Genomic DNA, 26,341 nt, shown 5'->3' with positions numbered 1-26,341 from the left:
TACCGTATTTTCTTTCAACACTCCCAAATTGCATATATTGGCTACATTGTGTAATCTTGATTACAGTTTCCGTGGCATTTAGTTTGTTATACTCAGGATGAAGTATGGCTCTCCCCCCGATTAACGGACTCCAAAGGGTCCGCAGAAGCGAAGGCAGTAGTTATGAAAACTACCCATTACTTATGAAGGCATACAGTAGTAAATGATGTTATCAGACATGTTGGATCAAGATTTACATGCGACTATGGCAATTTTATCTTGAATCATATGTTAAAGGTCATTGAAGAAATTAATTCTCTTTCCTATTTCGTAAACCAATAAGAACTTAGAAGCAGGGTGGAATACGAAATTGATGTAATTTAACAGTAGATTTACTTGTATACATCACAGCAGGAGCGTCTCCCTGGAGACTGGTGCTGAGTGTGCTTATGAAAGCAGGAAGTTTGGTTATTAAGTAAGAAAAATATTGCCTGCAGGAGGGATACGTCAGAAAAGAGAGGTTTCAAATGAAATTGTGTACATTATGCTTTCTAATATGGCCGACATAATGCACCGCTGTGCAAGTCGGTATAACAAACGTAGGGCCCCCTGGCGATTCCGGGTTAGAATTAATCCTGGCTCGCCCTGATTATATTTGTAGGTTTGTCAGCGCCATACTTGTGGTTTTTGTTTTGTTTTTGTACCAAAGTGGTAAATGTCTACGACCTGCATGACTTCGGGTTTTCATCCCATGTTTAGAGTCACTGCATTATTCCTCTCAATGGTGTGTCGAACCCATTTGACAAGAAAGCAGCATAATGACATACCCAAATATAACTTGCAATAAATAGTGGTGTTAGGCCTCACTCACTCACTCACTCACTCACTCCTCACTCACTCACTCCTCTCACTCACTCACGCACTCACTCACTCACTCACTCACTCACGCACGCACGCACTCACTCACTCCTCTCACTCTCTCACTCACTCCCCCCACTCCTTTCTCTCACTCTCTTACTCACTCACTCCTCTCTCTCTCTCACTCACTCACTCACTCACTCATCCAACTCCTCTCTTTTTCACTCTCTCACTCACTCACTCAGGTTTAAAATTGGTCCACGAAAGCACGCACTCACTCCACTCCTCTCTCTCTCTCACTCACTCACTCACCCCCACTCCTCTCTCCTCTCTCTCTCTCTCTCACTCACCTCAGGTTAAAAATTGGTCCACGAAAGCAATACTGGTTATATGGTGTGACCAGTTTGGACAAATACAACTGGAGTCTTTGTTTAATACTTAACAGATATGACAGATTAACTCTAATAATATGAAAAAAAATCATGTTGTGAGTGTGTCATGACATGCTAGACAAACCATAATATGGAAAAAATCAGCTGTTGTGAAAATCTTTAAGTAGAATATAATTACGATAAAATAATCAAAGACATACATCTGTCATGTTTCACTGAACCACAAGTAAGTTACTGATCGTTCGTGGGTCGGCCATATCCGGATGTCTTGTAAACAATTCATTGACAACCATGAAAACAGGGACGCACAACATGCAAAGGAAACTGAGCAATAAAACATAAGACTTGTTAGAGAAGGTTCAGCTAAATCACTTAAGTTTGGATGCTAAATAATTCAAATGACTGCCACACAAACTGATTACTTCTCACAAAACATTTATGGCAAACCTGGATTCCGTTTTTCGTGTATGCACCATGGATTTCTCTCGGCATGAGAAATTGTCATGTAAATTACTGGCTAAACATGGTTTTTCAAATGTCAACAGAATTCTACTTACCGCTGTTTGAATCCCAGCTAAATTGTCATTAAGATCAAATATTAGTCTTGATATGTAGTTTCCCTCTTGCATATATAGAAAGCCATGATATGTATCCACTGAAAACAAACAAAAACATCATTAGTGACATCATTCAGATTTGTTGGGTAGAATTGGGAAAAACGTTCAATTGCTAACGGAAAATGTAAACCGAAGAATTCAGGAGTAGGGGAAGGGAAAAAAATAATTGATTTTGAAATTGTTTCTCTTTGAAAGTTTATCTTTATCCGGTGTTGTGAAGTAGGTGCTATCAAATTTAACTGAGCTTGAACCAAGAATTCAATTTAATGAGAGTGATCTTTTTTTAAATCAGCGTTTGACATTGATGCAAGGATACTTGTGTGAAGTTGTATCAGATATGAACCCCGTATTCAGAATACATTTAGGAAAATATCTTATGAGTTTGGAGAGCCAAATATTCTCCAACAAGACACCTCAGATAATCTTCCTTATTGAATAAGATGATAATTTGATGCTTGAATTGTATAAAGGTATTTTTGTCCTATTTTCTCATATTTATCGTTAGTTTGTTCGTTTGATCTTATTTGGGAGTTGTCAAATTGGATAGGCCCAGACAAAAATCCCTAATTGTCTGAGACGCGAGCGATCGGCTGTCATTACGGGTATTGGATCACTGTGCGATGGCTCTTCCAAGACTCAACAACAGTAAAGTGTCAATTAGTTCCCATAGGCGCTTTTTGGTATAGGCTGTGTGCATGCCACTATACCGGCACTCTTTGATATACGCCGAATCTGCGCTGCTGAAAGGGCACTTTGGGTACGCACCTAGTCCACGGTACTGAATGGGCGATTAGATGTATTGTTCGTGTGGTCAGATGTGCAAAAAGTCAATGACAATTTGTGGCGGGTCACTTTGCAGGTGACACCTCGGTGTACATCTAGCGTGTATGTATAGTGGGCCCATTATGGTAAACTGGTTTGGATCAACACAACTCAATTTTAACGTTGGATCCTCGATATTCGATTGGATCATTTCAGAAAACCCTGGAACTTGCAGCTGTGAAAATAATCTGAAATAACAATGTTAACTAAAGTTTTTTGCTCGCCTTTGAGTTTCGCAAACTCTCCGTGGCAGCAGGATAGTACGCAAATATTGAATTTGACCAAGTAGTTCTGTCGATTCAGGCAAATAAAGTTTAGTAAATTTTTCTACAAAATTTGAGTTCTAATTAAAGGGTCCTGGTTGATCGTGGAGAGCCCTCAGCTCCACTTAATCACATACGGCACAAAAAACTTGAATAGGCACAGCTCAGCACACTTAACTCAATCAATCGGTGGTACACCTCTTGCTACTAGCCTAATACAAGGTTTATGTGCAAGGCGCCCTATGGAATTGAACGTTTTGTGTTTCAGCAGAACAGATCTTCACACACAAACATTGAACCTCAGATTTTGATGATCGTGTACAAAACAAATCGGGGTCTTCAATAATGATGAATGATGATAACGATGATGATGATAATAGCAGATGATTAAAAAAAAAATGATGAAGAGGATTTGTATAACTCATTTCAGTTTGTCAGGCTTCATTGGCTGGCTGACCATTTTTATTAATTATATTTTAGCAGCTGCCTCGCAACACTGCATGCGTACATACATACATACATACATACATACATACATACATACATACATACATACATACATACATACATACATACATACATACATACATACATACATACATACATACATACATACATACATACATACATACATACATACATACATACTGATAACTTAAAAATCGTTAATGAACTTGATTGTTCTAAGTACAATTGACCTGAGTTAAACTTTCATGGAATATTTTGTTTTCAGCTTTGTTTTGTTGTTTTACCAGTACAAGATCTAAGAAATCCTTGTACCCACAGTGAGTGTTTTTGACAGTCTGTCAGAAATGAGTGCCTTTTGGAAATATGGCATTTTTACCATTAGACCTTTCTTGATTTTTTTCATCTTTGTGACAAGTCTATGGTTGTGATGTATAGCGGACTGAAAGTAGGCCATTGAGTGCAGGAATGAATAGACACCATATGAATCGGATCCAAGTCGACTGCCATATGACCTCTGCTTTCTGTCTGATACTGTCATCAGTCAGCACACCTTCCTACGACACGGATGTCAAACTGTGCCGTGCTCGGTTAACGTGTTATAATTTTCACTGACAACATTTTCATTGATTCCCATGGTCACGAGTCTGAACCTTTGATCATGACGGCACGACAGGGAAATTACGACAATATCGCGAGGTTTGGCGTAGCCATTTCTCCACTGCCACAACTAGGGAACATATTGTCTTTGTACAAATTTCATTATGATTGAATTAAATGACATGAGTCATTTGTTTTCTGAATTAGTGCAAAAAAATCTCTATCGGTTTGTGATGCAAGGCCTTGATCTGTCTGCTGGTCGTCAAATGGCCTGCAGCGAACTTGTCACAGTTGGTCCCTGTCAAGGCGAGCTTCCCCAGCTACAAAGACCGTCTCTGTCCAGGATAGCTAATCCACAGGACACGGTGCAGTTTTCCAGCTTTGTGGTAGTGTCATTTGCGAATCATCGAGATTAAGGACAGAGGTTCGTTGCTTAGAGTGGACAAAAACCATTAGGTGGTGTGAACTTGCAAATTGACAGATTGTTTGGAATATTTGTTGTAATTTCACTGATCACAGGGCCCGGATTATCCCAGCATTTCAACCTAATTTCCTCACAAAGTCATAAAGGAACCCAGTACTAGGATATCATGCCATGGACATTTTTTGTCTTTTCAGTATTACTCACAATTTCTGCCAATTTCTCAAATTTGGTTCATTACCGAGCTCTAAGCCAGGGCCTCAACAATCACTATTTGTAAGTTTGACAAAAAAAGAAGCCCAGAAGCTAAAGGTGACAGTTTTTTTCCTAATTTTCTTTTATCTTCGCCTGTTGGGTGCAAATGAAGAAGCTTTGTACATGGTGACAATGACACTTAAACTAACAGATTGTTAAAGAGACTGGGGACAGAAATGCCTACAGAGACAGCGGAAGCAGTCAGAGCCTTTTATTTGGAATCCTAATTCTCCATAAATCTTTGCATTTTCAAATAAAATGAGTTTGAGTTACTTAAATAATTAAATTATTACATGTAGTGAGAAAGATGTTTATGTAATCCAGTTAGGATAAATGTTGGAAAAAATCCTTGAATTTAGAAATATCCACAAGGTGGAAGCGAGGGATATAAGGTGATGAGACGTGCACATTGCCCCCACAAATTTCTTTACGTGGAGTACGGTACGTGGTACGTATGTCAAGCTGAGAGAGAAGTTGTCGATAGATTTTGTTGGAGCCACTCTGTAAGTGACGCTCCTGGAGATTCGTTAGAAGCTGATTCATCAATCGCGAAGGATGTACACAACTAATGATGGTCGAAAAGTCTCGTTTCCTTATCTACCAACATTGATTTTTGCACTGGGTCTCGGGGACCTGTCAAATTATTTATGACTCTCACCTGTCGTTGGAGTCATTAGTGTTGAAACAATGTCTCTGACTATAAATTACCTACAAATGACAAATATGTCTGGACGTTGGTAAAATAATGTATAAGACCATAACATCATTATAAATTTCACTTCATCATATTTCTTATGCAACTTAAAGACCGTCATTAGTCTTGCTAACAAATGTATTCTGTTAAACAATGGGCTGGCGGTCAACTTTCTCTCTGTTGAAAGGAATTGAATCTCATTTTCCGATTCAGGCTAATTTTTCGTCATCATAAATGTGGCGATATTTTTCTCCTTAGTGATTTGTTGTGGCTTTTGACTGACTGATTTTTTTCTGATAATATCGTTCATATGAAAAATGTAAAGTATGATTAATGGTATTGGATATTATAAAAATGTGATCAAGATGTTTGGATAATTTCGTTGTTTCTCCTCAATTTATCTCAATACAAAGGGATGTCCACACTCCATGAATCAAGTATTTCCCATCAATGGGTCATATGCACCATCCAAATTGACTTTCATTTTGAAGATAATTACAAATTTCTGAAACGGCTCTAGTATTAGTTGAGCGTCCACCCAGTATTGTGCCAGCTGACCCAAACAGCTGTAGTGAGCCCCACTTTGTCGCTGTTATGGTTTGTGTGAAATCAAGGGACACGACCCTCGTCCCCAACCAAGATTAAATTAAATATGGCCATATCGTCAGTCCATCAGTCCAGAATATCTATCCGCTTCCCGCATGACTGAATCAAGGAAAGCCCAAGGAAGAATCTAATCATCTCATGCATAATTAATGGCAAGAAAATAATTATAACCAAACAGTGAGATTTGGACCCAAGGAACAATGGTACTGTGGGACTAGTGGTGACCCCTGGTGGGCAAGGCAGGAACCTGCCATGCTGATGCCGACTTGTATTTGCAGAAATCAGTGACAGATTTGGAGAGCTTATTACTGTCTGTGAGACATATTTTGTCATAATCGTGTTGAAGATGAATGGACCTCACAAAGGCGTGTTTCAACAGTATTTGAGTCACCCATCTGCCCAGAATATTGTTCATATTCAGACCTCCAAAAAATGATCTGGTGCAATTTAAACAAAATGTCTTTCCCCAAATGAATGGGGTTGTGATCAGGCAGAGCCAACACCTCTCCCTACAAAGACATTAAACAGTTACGAATTTAAAGTCAGATAATTATGAGATATCGAAATAAGAATATTGAAATCGGTTTTGCGTAAATTTAACGATTTATTCAGGGTCCTTATATAAATCGCATTCCACTGTCTATCAAGTAATTGTGGTAAATTCAGGAAATTTACATTTTTTATGCTTGCCTTGTCATTAACCTCTGTATGTTTGAAATTATCAGGATGTTTTTAGAAAATAATATTCATTTTTCTATCTAGTATTAATGTGCCAAATATTTTTTCAGTTGTCTCTTATTTAATGACACACCGACTGTTTGAAATCACCCACCCTCTTTACAACGCCTTATGCTGAAATTAATTCAGCAGGCTAAAGGTTAAACAGTTTCGAAGGGTGTATCTTGTGTATGATGTTACTGAGTCTTTTCAGGATTTTTCAGCTTTGAATTGTTATCCGTTTATAGAGACAATTAAAAAGATTATTAGCAGTAAAATATATTAGATTTAGTTGCTTAGAAATATAGCACATGAAAATATGTTATGATCCCACACATATTTTATTTTTGATTAGAATTACTTACTTTTGTGTCATTTTGTAATTTTATGACATGACAACTGGGGAAAATTGTTTTTCTGAAACACGTCAATATACTTTTTATGATTTCGTGCCTCTTCTTGGGAGACCTTACCATCTTTGAATGGAATTCTTCTGTGTTCGAGAAAACTGAATGTTTGATAGACCTGGAATGGCTGATTCATTGTTCATGGGGGACTCGAGCCGGCGTGATTTGTTGGCAGTGAGAGACATGTCTGCACTCTTTATATCTCACGCTTGATGTTCGATACTGGCTATTGTATGTGTAAAAGCCTGCAGTCATGGGACATGCTTCTTGAGGGAGTGGGGCAACCCCTTCATCCATAGATGATATGGTTCAATTTTCTTTTAAGTCAAAATGGATTCTGTTAGGGAAAATTGCTTTGAAATCAGTTTAGTTTTTGGTTGTTATTCGACTCTTAGATTGTTGGAGAATTATATAGAGAAAAGTTGAGAATTGTGAATGAAAAGGTTTGATTTTCACAAGTGAAAATGCTTGACAATCATGTATTAAAATGCTTGACAATCATGTATTAAAATGCCAGACAATCATGTATTAAAATGCTTGTCAACCATGTATTAAAATGCTTGACAATCATGTATTAAAATGCTTGACAACCATGTATTAAAATGCCTGACAATCATGTATTAAAATGCCTGACAATCATGTATTAAAATGCTTGACAATCATGTATTAAAATGCTTGACAATCATGTATTAAAATGCATGACAACCATGTATTAAAATGCCTGACGATCATGTGTTAAAAGGCTTGAGAATCATATATGATAATGCTTGACAATCATGTATAAAAGTGCTTGACAATCATGTATGTGCAGATAAATATAGGATTTCATTTTGGATGTTTAAAATCATGCATACATGAATTGACTGAAGAAATAAGAATCATAGTTGATTTCCAGAATTCAACAATTTTTCATGACTGGTTAGGGGATGGATTGAAAATGTCAGATATTAGTGGTTACAGCTTAGCAATAATAGCAAATTACCATAACCACTTGTGACAGCCTGACAGACTGTCCTGTACCTGGCAAACAGACTGTCCTGTACCTGGCAAAAAGACTCAGGATGTTATCTATCATTTGACACCTGTGATACCACACCTGACAGACATACTGGCCTACGGCTGGTAACCAGACACAGGGTGTTATCTAACATTTGACACCTGTGACAACAACTGACAGGCAGACAGACTGACATATGCCTGGTAACCAGACACAGGCTGTCATCTATCATTTGACACCTGTGACACAACGACTGACAGGCAGACAGACTGACCTACGCCTGGTAACCAGACACAGGGTGTTATCTATCATTTGACACCTGTGACACAACAACTGACAGGCAGGTAGACTGACATATGCCTGGTAACCAGACACAGGCTGTCATCTATCATTTGACACCTGTGACACAACGACTGACAGGCAGACAGACTGACCTACGCCTGGCATCCAGACACAGGGTGTTATCCATCATTTGACACCTGTGACACAACAACTGACAGGCAGACAGACTGACCTACGCCTGGTAACCAGACACAGGGTGTTATCTATCATTTGACACCTGTGACACAACAACTGACAGGCAGACAGACTGACCTATGCCTGGTAACCAGACACAGGCTGTCATCTATCATTTGACACCTGTGACACAACAACTGACAGGCAGACATGCTTCCCGATGCATTATCTTTGTCAAGTAATGCTCCAAACATCAATATTACATCAGTACGCTGTCCTTGACTGACAGGGACATGTACCCAGATGCATTGTGGGATGCAGACAAAAACATGCAACACAACTTATTGTTCTTTGGCATGAAATATTTATCATTGTTCTGAGTGAACTCTGGTTGTTTTTTGCCTTTGGAGACATCTTTACACACAGTGTGTGTAGAGCTATTTATGGTTTAGATGAATCGAGTTCACGCACATTCAATAGTGCTGTTATAGAAAACAATGCTTAGTGTTTATAGCGTCTATTGCCATGGTTGTTTCATGGTGTTGCAGGTGCACCTGGCTGAATAACAAATACTAATCTGAAATGTATAGAATTCTGAAAATATTTAATTTACGCACAATTTGACAAGAAAGGTAGTGCCAATTAGAAACACTTTTTGGTATGTTGTGTTGCCATACAACTTCTGTTGATTGTTCTGCTTTGGTGCATGCATTTTTGCTTTTGTAGTTGGAAAATTGTTTGAAGATGTCAGCCATTTTAAATTTGATTGTTACTGGGTATCCAGGTGCAGGTCTCAATAGTATATTCCCCCGACAGAAATGTTGAACTGCTACCTTAGAATAACACACTCACTGAATATGGCTTTATGTCGCCTTCAGCAATGTTCCAGCAGTATCACACTAGGCTGACTGAATATGGGCTTCACAGAGATGCCAGCCCGTACGATTTTATCGTATTCGTTACGAAAAAACCCCACAAAATACACGACTACAATAGCAGTAAAATATATACGAATTTTAAAAAATAATACATAAAATTAAATTATCAAATAGCATGCGTACCATACACAATTTTCAACCACATTTTATTCAGTATCAAGCTATATATGGATACTTGCTACTGATTTAGATGAGTACAATGTCACTAACAAGGTCTTAGACTATGTATTTAAATAGTTTATTTAATATGAATTTTTTTTTCGAAAAGTTCATACTAATTTTGGCCAAAAATTACTGTTCTGCATCAGTTTTTGGCCAAAATACTAATTGGGCTAAATTAGGGTTGGCATCTCTGGTTTCATACATTGTACCCTTGTGGGAATTCAAACCAAGGTATTTAAGCATGATAGGTGAACACTTTAACCACTTGGCTACCCCTGACATCTATACGCCTATAAAACAATTTACATTTCAGAACTTATTTTGTTTAAATGTGAAGAATTTAATCTGTCAATTTCACTGCATTTGAAGGTAGTATCATGTGTCAACTCTTGTGTCATTTGTGTTATTTCTTGTGTCAAATGTGTCAATTCTTGTCACTGCAGGAATCACATACCATCAGTTATGAGATATGTGAGAAACGTATCTTCCATATTTTTGTCCGATCTCTTCTGATGAGTTTGTGTCAAATGATCAATGGTAAACAAAGTGTACTATATTAGAATCTGAATCAGTTTCACTGCTTCTGTCTGTTTCAAGTCCAAAACCTTGGGATTACAATTAATTATAAGCAGTGTATAGAATATTTTTGAAATATGGCCTTTCCAAGGGCTGGCTATCCAAAAATGTGATCAGTCCTGAACAAACACAGCCAGTCCCCAAAACTAAAACCCTGAAAAAATAATAGATAAGCTGGAGTTCAAACCAAGTTAAGTATATTTTTTCAAATATTTCCCCCGACCAAAGGACAGCCTTACTTATTTAATAGATCGTCCTTCACAAAAATAGACCGTCAAGGACGTTGGGACGGGCTATATTTTATACACTGAATTAAGGCTTCAAATTAGAACAAGATCAATTTCTTTCTTTGAATAATCCAAAGTTATGGTCATTGGTAATGTTTTGGGGACTCAATTAAAACCTAGAAAGAGCAGTCCACAGTGGCTTTATTCTTGTTCAAATGTCGAGGGGAGGCAGGGTAGCCCAGTAGTTAAAGCATTTGTTTGTCATGTGAAGGCCCAGGTTCGATTCCCAACATGGATGTAATGTGTGAAGCCCATTTCTTGTGTCCAGTATTGCTGGAGTATTGCTAAAAAGCAGCATAAAACTTAACTTACTCACTCACTCTAGCAAATGTCAAACAGGTCACGTACTTGTTACACTGTTAAATAATGGGTTAAAATCTGGTAAGATTTACGATTTTCAAACCATGTAGTATCAGATGTAGGTGTTAATTTCCTGTGAATAATGCAATATTGTGTAGAACAGGACTAAGATAGAGCCCGCCTGCTTGTTATAACAACTTGAAACCCTATCAAACATCATTATCTGGACGGTCAACTTCGTGATGTAGATAATAGATAGATCACTCCCTTGATCTTTACCTCATTTTGTTGTGCATGCCGAAACTCAAACTAGAGTGTGAGTCAGTATTGGGAGGTATAACTTCGCTAGCGGATAACCGTTAAAAAATGAGTAATTGAATAAAGTCAATGGCGAGCTGTCGTCTTTAATCACTGGTAACAGGTCGTATTCAGGCGGTCTCGCTTTGTCTCAGCGGGGAGAGAACCACCAGAAAATTGTCCCTCTTCGCCGATTTGGGATTGACTTCAAAGCGCCCGGAGACATTTTTTCAGTGGCTCCTGGGTAGGCATGGATGGAGTGAAACATAAAGCAGTGGTCTGCTAGTTGTCATTGACTGATTGGTGCTCCAGAAATTGTTTACATCGAGAAGTGCACTGATCCACTCCAAAAGTTTGTGATTTTTTGGTTAAACTGCTGACTGAGTTTGGTTTTACGCCGCTTTTAGCAATATTCCAGCAACATCACGGCGGGGGACACCAGAAATGGGCTTCACACATTGTGCCCATGTGGGGATTCTAACCTGGGTCTTCGGCGTGACGAGCCAACGCTTTAACCATTAGGCTACCCCACCGCCCCTTTTTGGTTAAAGCTGTACTCAGCAATATTTCAGCTTCACGATGGTGGAATGATCTGGACCAGATGATCCTGTGATTGACATCATGAGCGTAAATTCCGGAAATTGTTTACATCTAGAAGACCACTGATCCACTCCCACAGTTTGGAATTTTTTGGTTAAAGGTATACTTAGACCACCACAATGAAGCTGAAATATTGCTAAGTCTGGACCAGATGATCCTGTGACTGACATCATGAGCGTAAATTCCGGAAATTGTTTACATCTAGAAGACCACTGGTCCACTCCCACAGTTTGGGATTTTTTGGTTAAAGCTGTACTTAGACCACCACAATGAAGCTGAAATATTGCTAAGTCTGGACCAGATGATCCTGTGATTGACATCATGAGCATCAATCTGCGTAATGGTTATACCGTGACATGTTTCAACCAAAACATTGGGTCTGACCCCCCAATCCTGTTAGTTGCCTCTGACAAGCCTGGATTGCTGAAAATCAATTCTAACCCAGGTCTTCGCAGATAGTCTAAGCACTAGTTACATTTAGTCACAATATTAAAGCATTGGTTGATGGGGTCCTATTCTTTCCGTTAAACCCAATGAGTCAGTACTCCAGCTATTTGTAATGGAAAATGGTAACATCAGAATTTGTTTATATTTCCAGAGGTTTCTCAATAATAAAAGAGAAGAAGCACAGAACCTGTGTATGTAACAGATAAACAGAATTTGGAATAGGTATATATAGAAACAAGTTGGAAAGCAAGTAAAAGCTTGTGCCATTGGAAAATCTTCCTTTGAAATGTCTTTGACCTTGAAGAAATTTGGCATTGTGATGTAAAAAGAAAAGAACCATCATAAAATCTTTTTGCACCTTGCTTTCTCATTTTACACTGGGAATTTGGAGATGTTTTTGTAAGAAATACTAAATGTATAAGTGTTTACAGCATGTGATGTTGTTTTGGTTATCAGTCATGAGTTTGTCGGGGCGGTGGGGTAGCCTAGTGGTTAAAGCGTTGGCTCGTCACGCCGAAGACCCGGGTTCGATTCCCCACATGGGCAAAATGTGTTAAGCCCATTTCTGGTGTCCCCCCCGTGATATTGCTGGAATATTGCTAAAAGCAGCGTAAAACTAAACTCAGTCAGTCAGTCAGTCATGAGTTTGTCTGGTCCAGATTCAATTTGATCAACAGGCTGCTGTCGTGTACCTGAAATGTTGCTGAATAAGGCTTTTAATAACAACGGCAAACGACGCTTGAAGGTACTGAAGGTCCTAGACTGAGAAGTTCTATACATTGATTATAAGGTGTCAGGTCCCATTAAATGCAGCTCAATATGGCGAACACAAGTTTCATCACGCGAGTCAATTTGCTGAAAATCTGACAACAATTTTTGAGAATTAATGTTTAATGATGCACTTTGGAGCACTAAAAGCGAAGAGAGGTAGACTCCCTGGGGGATTGATCATGAGTGTTCTCTGCATGTCAAAACACAAAAGACACAAGTAACAATCCACTTTCAATTTAACCTGTACCTGTTTCTTTGTCCGAGTATAAATTAATAAATATCTTTCACTCTGTAAACATGGAAGCTCGGGTGGGTATGAGGTACTACAATGGGTTTGCACAAGCATGTACTTTGGTAGAGCCAGAAATATGTGGTCGTGGGTTTAAATTTCAGATTTCCTGTGTTTCTGGGTTTCTTTTTCCCATTTTCATACTTGTGGGTCTCACCAAAGTGATGAACATTTTTTTGTATGGTTGCTGTTTAACACAGCACTCAGCGATATTCCAGCTATATGGCAGTGCCCTGTAAATAATTGAGTCTGGACCAGACAGTACGGTGATCAACAACACGTCGTTCTACACAATTGGGATACAATGACATGGTCAACCAATTCTGCGAGCCTGACCACCCGATCCCGTTAGTCACCTCTTACGACAAGCATGGGTTGCTAAAGACCAATTCGACCCTGGATCTTCTTGGATGCTAGGACCCGTGAAGGTCTGGGTTAGAATATTGATCTTCAGTAACCCATGAGAGGCGACTAACGGGATCGGGTGGTCAGGCTCGCTGACTTGGTTGACACGTCATCGGTTCCCAATTGTGCAGATCGATGCTCATGCTGTTGATCACTGGATTGTCTCGACTCGATTATTTACAGACTGCCGCCATAAAGCTGGAATATTGCTGAGTGCCGCATAAAACTAAACTCACTCACTCACTTGGATCCTAGACCTGAGTCCATATCAAGTTGACACGCTGTGATATAAATAGAATACCATGGAAGCAGTGTCAAACCAGCTCCTTCGATATAACACTGAGTCAAAGAGAATATGTTTTACGAAGTAAGTTAAGGGTAAACATAAAACATTAACTCTAGTCTCGATTAACTTCTAAAACATCTTCCTTCGGATGTCATAGTCAAAATAGCGATGAAAATCATATAAATCATATCATTACATGTCACCGAAAATCAACAATGATGCCAGATTTTTGCGAAAAGAGTAGCACTAGTTTGAAATTGATTGGACTAGTAAACGACATTACTTGTGGATGGTATTTTTGGACCATATCGGTGGCAACTGTTATGGAATGGAAGTCTGTCAATTATGATACCGACCTTTAAGTTAATCAGGTCCATTCTCCAGTCAAGCCTTACTTTGAACACCACGGGTTTGCTGTACATGTCTATAAAAAACTTGGGTGCAATTTTGTGTTTTTTTCCAAAGCATTATCCGACTATATTTTACAGCTATTTTCCGCTGATTTGGGACACACATTTCATAAAATGACAAAATCGGCTATCCATTGAATTTCAACCCAAAGTTGAAGAGCACAAAGGTCATTTGAGATGAGTTGAGGCGGCCATAATTGGTGTGTCTTGGAGGATAATGTAATTTTGAGGTTCAGTTTTATCCAGCGAGACATTAATGCAATCTTTAGGGTGTTGTAAATTACATAATCAATTTCATAAAAGCATTGGTTAGAATTAGTTATGCACTGTTTTGCACTGTGCTATAACATTATTTTAATCTATATTCATTCATAGGATTTACTTTTGTTAGAAACTGCAAAGGATTTTAATGAAAAACATAAAACATGTGTTTGTGAAGTAATAAAACCTAACTTCATTTATTAGATATTTTTTATATAATTTTCATTGATTATAAACCGAAGAATAAAGTTCTGTGATAGTTTAGATGGAATCTTCAGCATCAACGTCGCATTTAAATCAGCAGAAACTGTCTAGCATTTATTTCAATATTTCATTTGAGTAATTGATAAGCAGCTGTGTCAAGAGTCACACATGGGAGTTAAGTATTCAGCAACCTCTTCATAAAATAAATCACGAGAGAAAGTGAGAATATTTCAGTGCCATTTCAGTAATATTTCAGCAATATTACTTCTGGGGACACCAGACATGGGCTTCACATTGTACCGATGTGAGGATTCAAACTCAAGCCTTAAATGTGACAAGCAGCGGCTTTTACCACTAGGACCTGTTAAGGTCCAGGTTAGAATTGATCATCAATAACCCATGCTTGTCGTAAGAGGTGACTAACGGGATCGGGTGGTCAGGCTCGCTGACTGGGTTGAAACATGTCATCGTATCCCAGTTGCGCAGATCGATGTTCATGCTGTTGATCCCTGGATTGTCTGGTCCAGACGCGATTATTAACAGACCGCCCCCATATAGCTGGAATATTGCTGAGTGCGGTGTAAAACTAAACTCACTCACTCCCCCATTTAACCGCTACCCAACTGCCCCTATTCATGTGAGAATTCATCAGAAAAGTGAATCCTCTACTTATGGAGGTGGTTCAGTGGTTAAAGTGTTGGCTTGTCATGCCGATTCCCCATGGTACAAGTTGTGAAGAACATTTCTGGCCTCCCTACAGCGATATTGCCTGATTATAGCTAAAGATGGTGTAAATCCTCTCGGTAAATGTGGCCACCAGACAACGCCATTTCTCATTCACTGACACAGGATCTCCTCACAGAGCTTTCAACAGTTGCAAGTTGAGCAAGCACCGTATGTTCAGAGGATAGAGGAAGTCAACGGTTTCAGCTTCACTTCCTAACCTCTGACCTATGCCATCTCCCAGAGCTCTCCAATTCAACACGTACAATAACTGATAAACCATGCTTGTCGTCTTGTCTGGGAATGACAGGGATTTCACAGTACATACGCACAACAAAAATTAATACGCTGTCAAAGAGCCTGCAAATCCTGTGTGAAAACAACTTTTATGCGTCTTTGCTCAAAGAAACTTTGCCAATAATCTCAGGCAGTGGGTCTATAATACAGTGCAGGAAGTGAGAGACTTTCCGTCACATCTTTTTGTAGATACGTCACCTCAGAACGTGCTTATGTTTGCAAGATTAAGCTTCATTAGGTTCATTCTTACTGGCGCTTTGATGTCGCCGTGGTAACCAGGCTTATTAAGAAAATGGAGGTTTTAAGTTAGATAAGAGTAAAAGAGAGAGCCTACATCCCAGTCTTAGACAGGTGACGCGACCTGAGATTAAAGGGTTGCAGCATTCCACGAGTGTAATTCTGGGTCAGATTTTAGTGTCAAAGGTCACTTTTTGATCACTGAAGGTCACTTTTTGATCACTGGTACAGTCCTCTTTTGTCTTTGTTTGACGTGCCCGAAATGCTACTTGCTACAAATTGCTTGTGATCCCTCTCTAGACTGTCTTTCAATTGTCCCAGCGAGAAAAAAAACACTTCAAAAGAATTGAAGGATCCATTATTGTTCCACGGAATCAGACTCGCCATGAAAGTAATTAAGTCGGTTTGTTATTTTGTGATTACTGCAGCATCATCATTTTGGGGATCATAACATTATCTATCTGTGATGGGGGATCGGACCACTGTAGGTACAGTGATGGAGTGGGTTTAGACTTTGGAAATAGGTTTTTAATGTAATTGGCTCACATGCAAGATAAATGCTTGCAGCAATATCTTGACAGCACTGAAATAGTGGTAATGTATGGAGCTACTCTTAATTTTTTTCCCAGCATGCTTAAAGTAAATAAATGTCATGTCACGTTATGTTTCTTTTCAAATTATGTGTTTATTTTACGCCAGATGTGCTCAGTTGTGGATTTGTCTGCTTTTCCTTTCCAAATGATCAATTTGAATTTAAACCAAATTAGAAGCTGCACTCTGTCATTTTGAATGCATTATTTCAAATTTCGCAGTTTCACACTTTAAAAAGCTTGGATATCACGCATCACACACACACTTTTATCAGCTGGGTCTTCTGCCCAGTGAGTGCATCTTTAGAGCAACATACGAATCTGGTGGCCATCTTGCAATAATTTTCTTTGAAAGTGAAGCAGTGTCACAAAAACAATCTGAACATTTTATTCCGTGTCACTTGTTCACAATAACGCACATTGACATATCTGGGGGTATCTTGTGTCTTGTTCCCATGTTACACGCACATCCAGCCCCTTGTTTTGTTTGATCCCCAATGTAACTAATTTTTAATATGTTGCATTTTTTTTTCGGGGATTAAATCAATTTCTTGTAAACAGGGATGCAGTGTACTTGTAACAGAATTTGTGTTAATTGTTAAAAATACAATTTTTTTCCACCTTGTGTAATGTTAATCAGCATTTTACTTCTAATTTCATGCTCAATAATGTTTCTAATACCTTTTATGCCTTACAAGGGTGTGAAAATTCAGCTCCTGACTTGTTGCGTGTGACTGCTATAGAAACAGATTTGTCCGTGACAAAATTTAGCAGAACTGCGGTCAATTTTGATCAAATTTGTAACAAGAAACTTACTATAGCTTTTAAGAGTCAACATCATGAATATGGCCATTTTTAGGATATTTGAGTCATAGGTTGGACAATGTTTATTTTCCAGAATGCATTAGACTTGTTTAATTCCATCAAAGAAAGTGAAAAAGACAAGTAATGTCAGGGTTTTTTACATATGAGGAAGGAAATTTGGAAGCCTGATTTTCTCAAAACAAATACATTTATAAGTTCTTACTTTTTTATAACAATCGACACAGTCCATACATGTAGGGTCAGTTAAGAAAATCAGTCTCAGTTCATTCTGAAAGTTTATTTTATTTAACACCTATCAGAGTTGTTGCCACTATTGTCAAAAATATCATTTTGAATTAGTCTAGATTTTTTGGCGATTTTTATTTCACCAGTTGCGACTTGAAATAAGGATATTTTAAAGTATTTCAGGTAATTTTTGCATCATATACACAGGAATTCCTTGTCATAGGAAACCCTGTAATATTAAAGTTAATCTATATGCTATTTTTGCCCTCATATTACTTGTTCATACAGGCTTAAAAGCTTGGATCGTAGGGTTAATCTTGAAAAGCCTTGAAAATTACAAAAATAGCTTGAAGAGGTTTGAATGCGTACACAGTGACCTATGTTTCTAAAAGAGCTCTTTAGACTCACGACAGACTCCATTTATTTTATTTGTTGGTTGTGGATTAATGTCTTGTTGGAAAACTTGTGATGTTTATTCTGTCTTTGAGGATGTGTAATATATAGCTGTAACTTGGATCTACATAAAATTGACACACTAAGGCAAATTACTGAAAGAAATTAGCCTTGAAAACGACAATTAGAAGAATTGAAAATCCTTGAAAAGGCCTTGAATTTCAGTGTTCCATATCTACATACCCCTCGACAAGGTGACAGAGTGAAACTAGTGGAAACTGAAGGATTTAGTCTGTCCATGGAAATAATGTTGAATAATGTACGGTACTAAAAAAGTAATGTACATCGTAGACCGATAAGGAAATTAGGAAATACTTATTGGATAGATGCCGTGAATACTTCTGATATTTTCAAGATTAACATGATTCCATTTGACAGCCTTGCCCATTAATCTAATACACAGGATGATTGAACTATTGAAAGACATTACTGTATCACATTTGCCTGGTGTGTAGACTTTTAGGTGACAATAGGTGAGGTTATGTCCCTTCTTCCCACGAACTCTATACCGCTACTATAGATTGCATTTAGTTGTCCGAGACATCCATGTGACATTTTTTGACATTCATCCTCAACCGACCAGCATCATCATTGAGATATCGGTCCAAAATCTGATTATGTGACATCTTCATCAGCAGATGGGGAATTACCGACATGGCGATTTGTTCGCGGTTTTCCTCAGAGATTTGGATCGAGACTGATGACTTTTCTCTCCCTAATGAATATCATTTAAGGAACGGAAGGAAAATTCTTCAGATCCTGTAAATGTGACTGCAATCCATTGTCTCTCATGTATTAATTTATGTGTCACAAATTTCTTTGGAAAGTTGACGGCTTATAATTACAAAGGCTGTAAAGAGGGGGAGAACATGAGCTGGCTTTAGACCACCTAATGTAGCAACTTCAAGCTGACTTCCTGTCTAATGGGTACGTATGGTGAGCATATGAATTATAACGGGAAATACAATATGACAGCAGGATGGCCAGAATACAATGTAAATGATTTGTAATCAATGGCAGTTGTCAATCAAATGTATCACTTGTTCACTCAAGGTCATTCAGATGGTAACATGCTCTCACTAGTCATGGCGATTTAATTAATCAGCCTCATATACTATTCAAAGACTAAACTTCTTTGACTAAGATTACTTTTTATGTCCCAAGCTATTGTTCAGCAGCATATGTCACTGTAGCATTGAGGTGTCACTGTGCAGACATCTGTTCCAAATTTGGTTTCAAGTACAAGTGGTCCGTAATTTATTTGCAGATTTTCCCGAAGTGCAATACAAAACAAGCAAAGAAACGTGGACAAGTATATAGGAACACTTTACTTTCATGTGTTCAATTACTCGTTCCATTCAGTATATTTGAACAAAATTAATTAAGGTCATAATGATTAAAGTCCAAGTTTTCAATGTTATTTTTGTAAAATATTTGATACAGTTAGTATGAAGGGTTAAAAGAGACTTCACAGTATTGCTGACATAAAATATACCCACAAATTCTGGATATTTCATTAATCATTTTCAGTATTGACCACAAATGTATTTTGAGCACTTTGAAACACCGCTTAAAGATCTTTGTGTTGTATTATTCATCCAAATATGCTCATGTCCAATGCACATTCTTGTTGTGTCTTTGATCTGTAAATTAGGTACGTGAGAGGCTTGCAGTAAACTATAGTGATACATGGTCCGTCCTCTGTTGAAATGATTCAGCTTCTGAACCACAGTACCGTCTCACGATCACATTGGATGAAAAAGTATCACAGAGAATGATTATGCCCTATCACCATTGATAGAACATAATTGTTTTGTCTTGGCAAATAGCAATGCACACTTCCCAAAGTCTGAGTACTGTGCACCCTGACCTAATTTAACCTTTTCTCCAATTTTACGCCCTTTGTGAAAAAGTAGCACTATTTGCTGAACAGTTATCGGCAAGTTGACTATTTCCAATCCTTTCAATTTGGTCCCTCATCAGACCCTCTCATTTCCGTCATAATTGATTTGTTTGTTCTTCAAGGCATGGGTGTGTGATGCTCTTCGATTTAATCTTTAACTGATGAAAAAATCTAGTCGGGTGGGTAGGGGGAGAAGATAATGAAGCATATTCGCCAGTGTCACAGTTTCTTTGTTTATCACACGGCGGCCATTTTTATGCCCAAGGGAAACGACTCCCACCTTCCAGTTCTTCGTTTTCAAATTATGCCCTATTCCTCGACCCCTGCTACCTTTTAATTAATGAATTTAATTGACCTTTAATTAACATGTCTCTAGTAAGGTTTCATGAAGATTGAATGTCAGGGGCAATAAATTCTATTTTCCTGATCACTACTTCTAAATTTCGGAAGTGGTGATGTTTTGCTAATGAATATTCTAAAATGAATACATTCACCCTTGGAAAATTTCAACTGTCAATATCGCCACTCTGGCAAGTATTTGTCTCACAAGTTCCTGTCGCCCGAGTTGCAGAGCAACGACAAAAGTCCATACCTTTCAGTCCCAAATTTATGTCAACTCTTTGTAATGACAAGTTCCGGACTCAAATATCTGAAGTAGTAATTTTGGGGAATTAAGAGGTGTCAAAACTGGAAGATGGCTGCGATTAGTTGTGGAACAATCAGTATTTCCTGGAGCTGTCCCCCTGGGCCTCAACCAGAGCAAGATGGCGCTGGACTCTGATTGAATAAAATGGTCCAACTTCAGATACTCGGAGCCAGAGTTTCAGATAAAATAGTTGCCGTAATCGTCGACTGGGGTTAAGGTATTGTGGGGAACTTAATACATTACGTTACAAGATACACTATCGGGAATGTGTATCGGTGAAAATATTGCAAAAGGTCAATCATCCAAGCTAATAACCATGTGAGTCATGCTTTTAAGTACATTCAGTGCCATTGAAATTTAAAGTGTACCATTTAAGAAAGGTTTAATACTTGACAAGGGAGTTCACATTTCACCCCCTTAATTCAAATAAATCAAGTTTGGAGATCCACTTGTTGTGATAAATTATAAACAAACTGCAGGTAAATGTTATCTGACTGAAAGTTTTAAGTTCAGTTCTGATTTAAGACAGACTATTGAAATCTATTAAATTTGATTTCATTGTCATTATAATTAAACTGACAATCAATATGTTTCACAGCATGCATTTATTGGAAAGAATGTCCACTGCTTTAACAGAAAACACAAAATATACTATACTATGTCCGTTAAAAAGCATTAAATCAAGTTGAGGCACTTTCAAATTGCAGACTTTCCCAAAAAATGTTTATTCCCTTTTAAATTCAGGGATAAGTTTGATGATTTATCTGATATAGGACCAGAATCTTTTGTCGACAAACAGCTCGAGTGATATAATTCCTGCATCGCAGCGCTGTTGGTGTTTGTACAGGTCCCCCTTTTATTACTATTTCAATACGAAGGATAATCTTCCCACCCATCTCCTCACATACATAAGACAGGACTGAATTAAAACAGTCGTAATCAATATGACAGTGAGGAATAAGGACCGCCATTACCTATAAGTGCTCAATTCAGGAGAACAAGCAAGTAAGAAAATAACAGACGGATATTATGGATCGTATGAGGTATAGAAACAGAACCAGCGTGGAGGTTATACGAGTTGTGTGTATTGAGGGGGTTTGCACCGACTGAACTCTGTTGTGTCAACTATGGAGACAATAGGTCTTATTGACTAGAAACCCATGCAGTATGTTTGTGTACTGCTGGTTGTCGTCTTGTCAGGGTGGACGTCTGCCACCGGGTGGCGTTGAATTGATACAAACTTGCCGCATCGTGGGACTGACTTTAAAATATGATTTTAAACTTTATGTCATAACTTTTCCAGTTTTTAAGTTTTAACAAGTATTTTTCTTAATAGTGAAACAACTTGTCAATACTTGTGAAGCTAATTTTGAAATTTATCAGTCAGACAGACTATTTGGTGTTGGTCTTCCCATTTGCCAGGGCTTAAATTCTGAAAGTTCATAATGAATGTTTTCCCACCTAAATACAACAATTCAACAGAATGTCATTTTTTCTTCGAACATGCGAGAATAGACTAAGAGGTTAGCAGTTGTCTTGTATGTACATAACGTTCAAACTTAAAGGGAGCATTCATTTTAGTTCATACCATTATTACCATAATATATTGTATACATTTTGACTGAAATATGCAGGAAATGGCTTGGATGCCCAAACGGTTTTCTCTCTGTGAGTATATTATAAGTGTAGTTTACTGTACATTGTTGTGACACTTCATTGCGACAGGGGGCGGTGGGGTAGCCTAGTGGTTAAAGCGTTGGCTTGTCACGCCGAAGACCCTGGTTCGAATCCCCACATGGGTACAATGTGTGAAGCCCATTTCTGGTGTCCCCCGCCCTAATGTTGCTGGAATATTGCTAAAAGCGGCGTAAAACAAAACTCAGTCAGTCAGTCAGTCAGTCATTGCGACAGTTTTCAGTGAATATTGAAATAAAACTTGGGTGTCAATAAGATAGGTTGGAAAACAACTAGAACAGAATTGAAGTCTTGAAACATTGCACAAGGTAAATATAACATAAAATAATCATGGTGAAATTATTTTATAAATGTTAGTAGGGCACATTTTGCAAACTAAGCCATCCCATGTTTTAAATTTTACATGTGTGAAACTATACAGAATTAAAATATGAATCGATACAGGATTCAAATATGATACAGGTAAGTGTGTATTGAATATTGTATCGTCTGAGATTATTATAGATGTAACAGTGAGTTGTGACATCCCTACTTTCAAGCAAACAACTTGATTGAAGGTAAATAATACTACTTAGTAGCAAAACCAAATTTACCAAAGCCAGCTAGTCCATATTTGCCAATGCCCACACCTCTTTGACAGTTGTTCTAATTTTGTCTTGGAGTGCTGGTATAGATATCTGATAAGGTCTGGGGACATGACTGCTTGGTATTGCTCTCCTCACCACTTATTCCATAGAAATGATGACTTTTAATATGACTTTGGAGAAATCTTGGTAAATTGACCATCTTACCAGACAAATATTGACAGCTGGTAGGGAAATAGCATCTATTAGAAGCCTCATCTTGTCCAGGTTTACTTACATATAGAAAGGATGCATTATGGGAGTGAGAGACGGATTTGCGATATGACAAAGTTGATCATAGTGCTATCCATTTACAGTCTTCGTTGCATATTGACTGGTTCTATTTAGTCTACATTAAATATTGATGAGTTCATTCCGGCATTGAGAAGGCAACCCTAGTTATAAAGTTTGAAACTTTAGTAATCAGTACTCTATCTGTTCACAAAGTGTTGCAAAGAATCGGATGATCAGAACGTTTCAATTTTTGCATAGTTTTTTATAAAGACGTGAATAGGAAGGGACTGTTATTGAACATTGGTAGTGTATGCACGCAGGTCACACACTTAAATGATCACTGGTTGAACATCATATTCACCTAGTGCAGGTGATATAAAATTTGTGAGATGAACTCCACTTTCTTCAGATCTCATTGTTAAACATTGTAATGCATGAATAGACTGAACACAGCAATAAACTTTCAATTTTCATCAAGATCGCTTTTATTTATGGAACAGCGTTAGAGACTCGTGATCTGTCTGGATGTGTCTGACTGTGGGAATTTACAGCCAGATTCGAGAGAAAGCAGCAGACGTGGCTTTCAACAGGAGACTAGACAGCCAGAAAGCACAACTTATACGGCAGGTTGAATTCTAAGTACCATGGTGTAATTGACCAGAGATTCTACAACCGATATTTTTGTGTGTGCGAAGGACTTTAAATCAAGCTTATATGCCTGTCAATGGACCCTCCCACTAATACAAAGATACGGGACTTTGTGACGCCAGTCTTATCGGGATTTCCACTGTATTGTTAACTGGGGATAATTTTCACCTTTCTGCCAATTTTAAGCTCAGAATTCACATAGCTACCTGCCTAGCTGTTATGGAATCGACAGGTAGATCTCAGGAAAAGATTTTATCAGTCGAAAAAAGTTTTCTTGGATATTGAATTCTTTAAAAGAATGGTATTAAATCATTTCCGCTTGTAGAGTTTCATTGTTTGTTGGAGATGTAATCATTCTCTATGTATCAAATTACAGCAGCATTGTGGGAATATGTCGAGAAGTTTCAGATTGTAGTACTGATAGTGATATTTCAGATCAACTTCGAAAACATTTTGAAGTCCTTGAAAGTGGTAATTAAGTCAAGTTTTTTCCAGGCCAAACTTTCAAAATATTCTTCATTGGTTCATGACATGCATTTCAAATGATTAAGCAGTGAAAATAGTGTTCTTTCACCAACTAAATCTGTGTTTTTGTCCACCCCATAGAACATATTTTTTCTATAGAATACTCTCTCATCATATAATCAGCTCTTAATGGACAGAATTGCTTTTGACTTGTACGTTTTGCATTATTACAGACTTCAACCATATTCTGACTGAAGTAATTTGAAGAACATAATTGTGCCATATTGAGAAATCCTTCTTCTCAAGTATTTGATTCATGTATTTGGCAAGTTGATCCCGTCATCTGTTGAGTTCAATCCCTGAGGTTTTACACCACTTTGTCTCCAGGCTTGTATTTAAAATGATCAGCCATGCGGACATGGATGATATCAAAAAGTGACACGAGAGCAAAAAACCCTGTATGATTAAGTGATTACGAGCACACTGCATTATGTAGGTTCCTATTGGCTTAAATTTCTCACTTGACTGTTCACCAATGCGTAATCTGAAATACGATTTAAACTGCCCAGACTGTGACTGATTAGAAGGCGTTTGGTTGTGAGATAGTTTATTGCAGACGCAGCTAGTCGACGCCGTCTTTATGCTTATTATTGGCGATGCTGTTCATTCAAGATGTTGAAATTAATGTTTTCAAATCTTGACAAAGGTAGCCAGATAAGCTGGTAATTGTTTCTAGAGTCAGACGGTTCAAGGAAACATGGTAGTTAATACGCTAGAGGTGACTTCTATACAAAGCCAGCGTGGCAGTGTCATTTCTGTTGCTCATCATGCTTTCAACATGTTTCACTTGTAAAGATGGGCCCAGTTGGCCCAGTTGTCCAAAGTGCTGTTTTTTTGCTGTGCAGAGTTGTGTCCCTTGGGCATGACAGGAACCTGTGATCATAGTTCAAACCCCAGCACTAATGTGTCTAGGTTTGTCAGCACCATACACTTGTTTGTTTCTCTAAAGTGGTAAATGTGTGAGACTTTCATCCAGGGTTCGAAATACCCCATATATTAGTGTGCCATGGCACGGCTAAAAAATGTTCTCGGTGCCCTTTTGACACGCTTGATTTTTCAGAGACATAACTCACATTTAGTCATTTAATCCCCAAAACAATTTTTTTTTACAAATTAAATAATACCATACATATTTGACTGGTCATAGACCCATTTCTTTATTTAACAATAAATTTCAAATGATCATCATCATTGTCATTTATTCTAAAAACATGTGGGCATACTCAATTTCTGAAAGGCACACCTAAAATATTTGTCTGGTGCCCTAAGGCACACTTAGAAAAAAAATATTTCTATCCCTGCTTTCATCACTTGGTCTTTAAGCTGACATAACATGATATGAATGAAATATTTGTTAAAAGAAGCGTGACACTCTACTACTCACTACTTGGACTTGGAGAGGGAAGTCTACTGGATGTGTGACTTTTGATACAATGTGTGAAGTCATGTCTGGTGTTCCCAGTGTTATTGGGGGCGGTGGGGTAGTCTAGTGGTTAAAGTGTTGGCTCGTCATGCCGAAGACCCGGGTTCGAATCCCCACATGGGTACAATGAGTGAAGCCAATTTCTGGTGTCCCCCGCCATAATATTGCGGGAATATTGCTAAAAGCGGCGTAAAATCAAACTCAGTCAGTCAGTCAGTGTTAGTGAGGAGGTGAGTATGGTTTTGTACTATTGTAGCAATATTCCAGCAATATCATGGCAGGGGACACCGGAAATGGTCTTTGTACCCATGTGGGGAATCAAGCCCAGATCTTCAGCGTAACGAGCGGACGCTTTAACCACTAAGCTCCCCATGGCCAACGTTTTTGGAGAAGAACAATTCTTCATAGCTACTATCAGACACTATCATGGTTTTTAACCTAGCATATATTGTCAGAAGACTGACTGACTGAGTGAGTTTGGTTTCACGCCGCTTTTAGCAATATTCCAGCAA

General features: G+C 38.2%; 2 protein-coding genes across 2 annotated transcripts in view; one reads left to right on the top strand and one right to left on the bottom strand.

The window, feature by feature from the left end:
* Positions 1 to 26,341, top strand: part of LOC124262247 (cysteine--tRNA ligase, cytoplasmic-like) — a 299,881-nt gene that overhangs the window by 76,908 nt on the left and 196,632 nt on the right. The window lies entirely within an intron of this gene.
* Positions 1 to 26,341, bottom strand: part of LOC124262248 — a 156,559-nt gene that overhangs the window by 30,864 nt on the left and 99,354 nt on the right. Inside the window, 1 exon segment of the mRNA XM_046696731.1 lies at positions 1,787 to 1,884. Within this exon segment, the coding sequence (XP_046552687.1) occupies positions 1,787 to 1,884 (98 nt within the window).

Source organism: Haliotis rubra, unplaced genomic scaffold (assembly GCF_003918875.1).
Source record: "Haliotis rubra isolate DU_JTF1 unplaced genomic scaffold, ASM391887v1 Scf83, whole genome shotgun sequence".
NCBI lineage: Eukaryota > Metazoa > Mollusca > Gastropoda > Lepetellida > Haliotidae > Haliotis > Haliotis rubra.
This window is presented reverse-complemented; position numbering and strand designations above follow the sequence as displayed.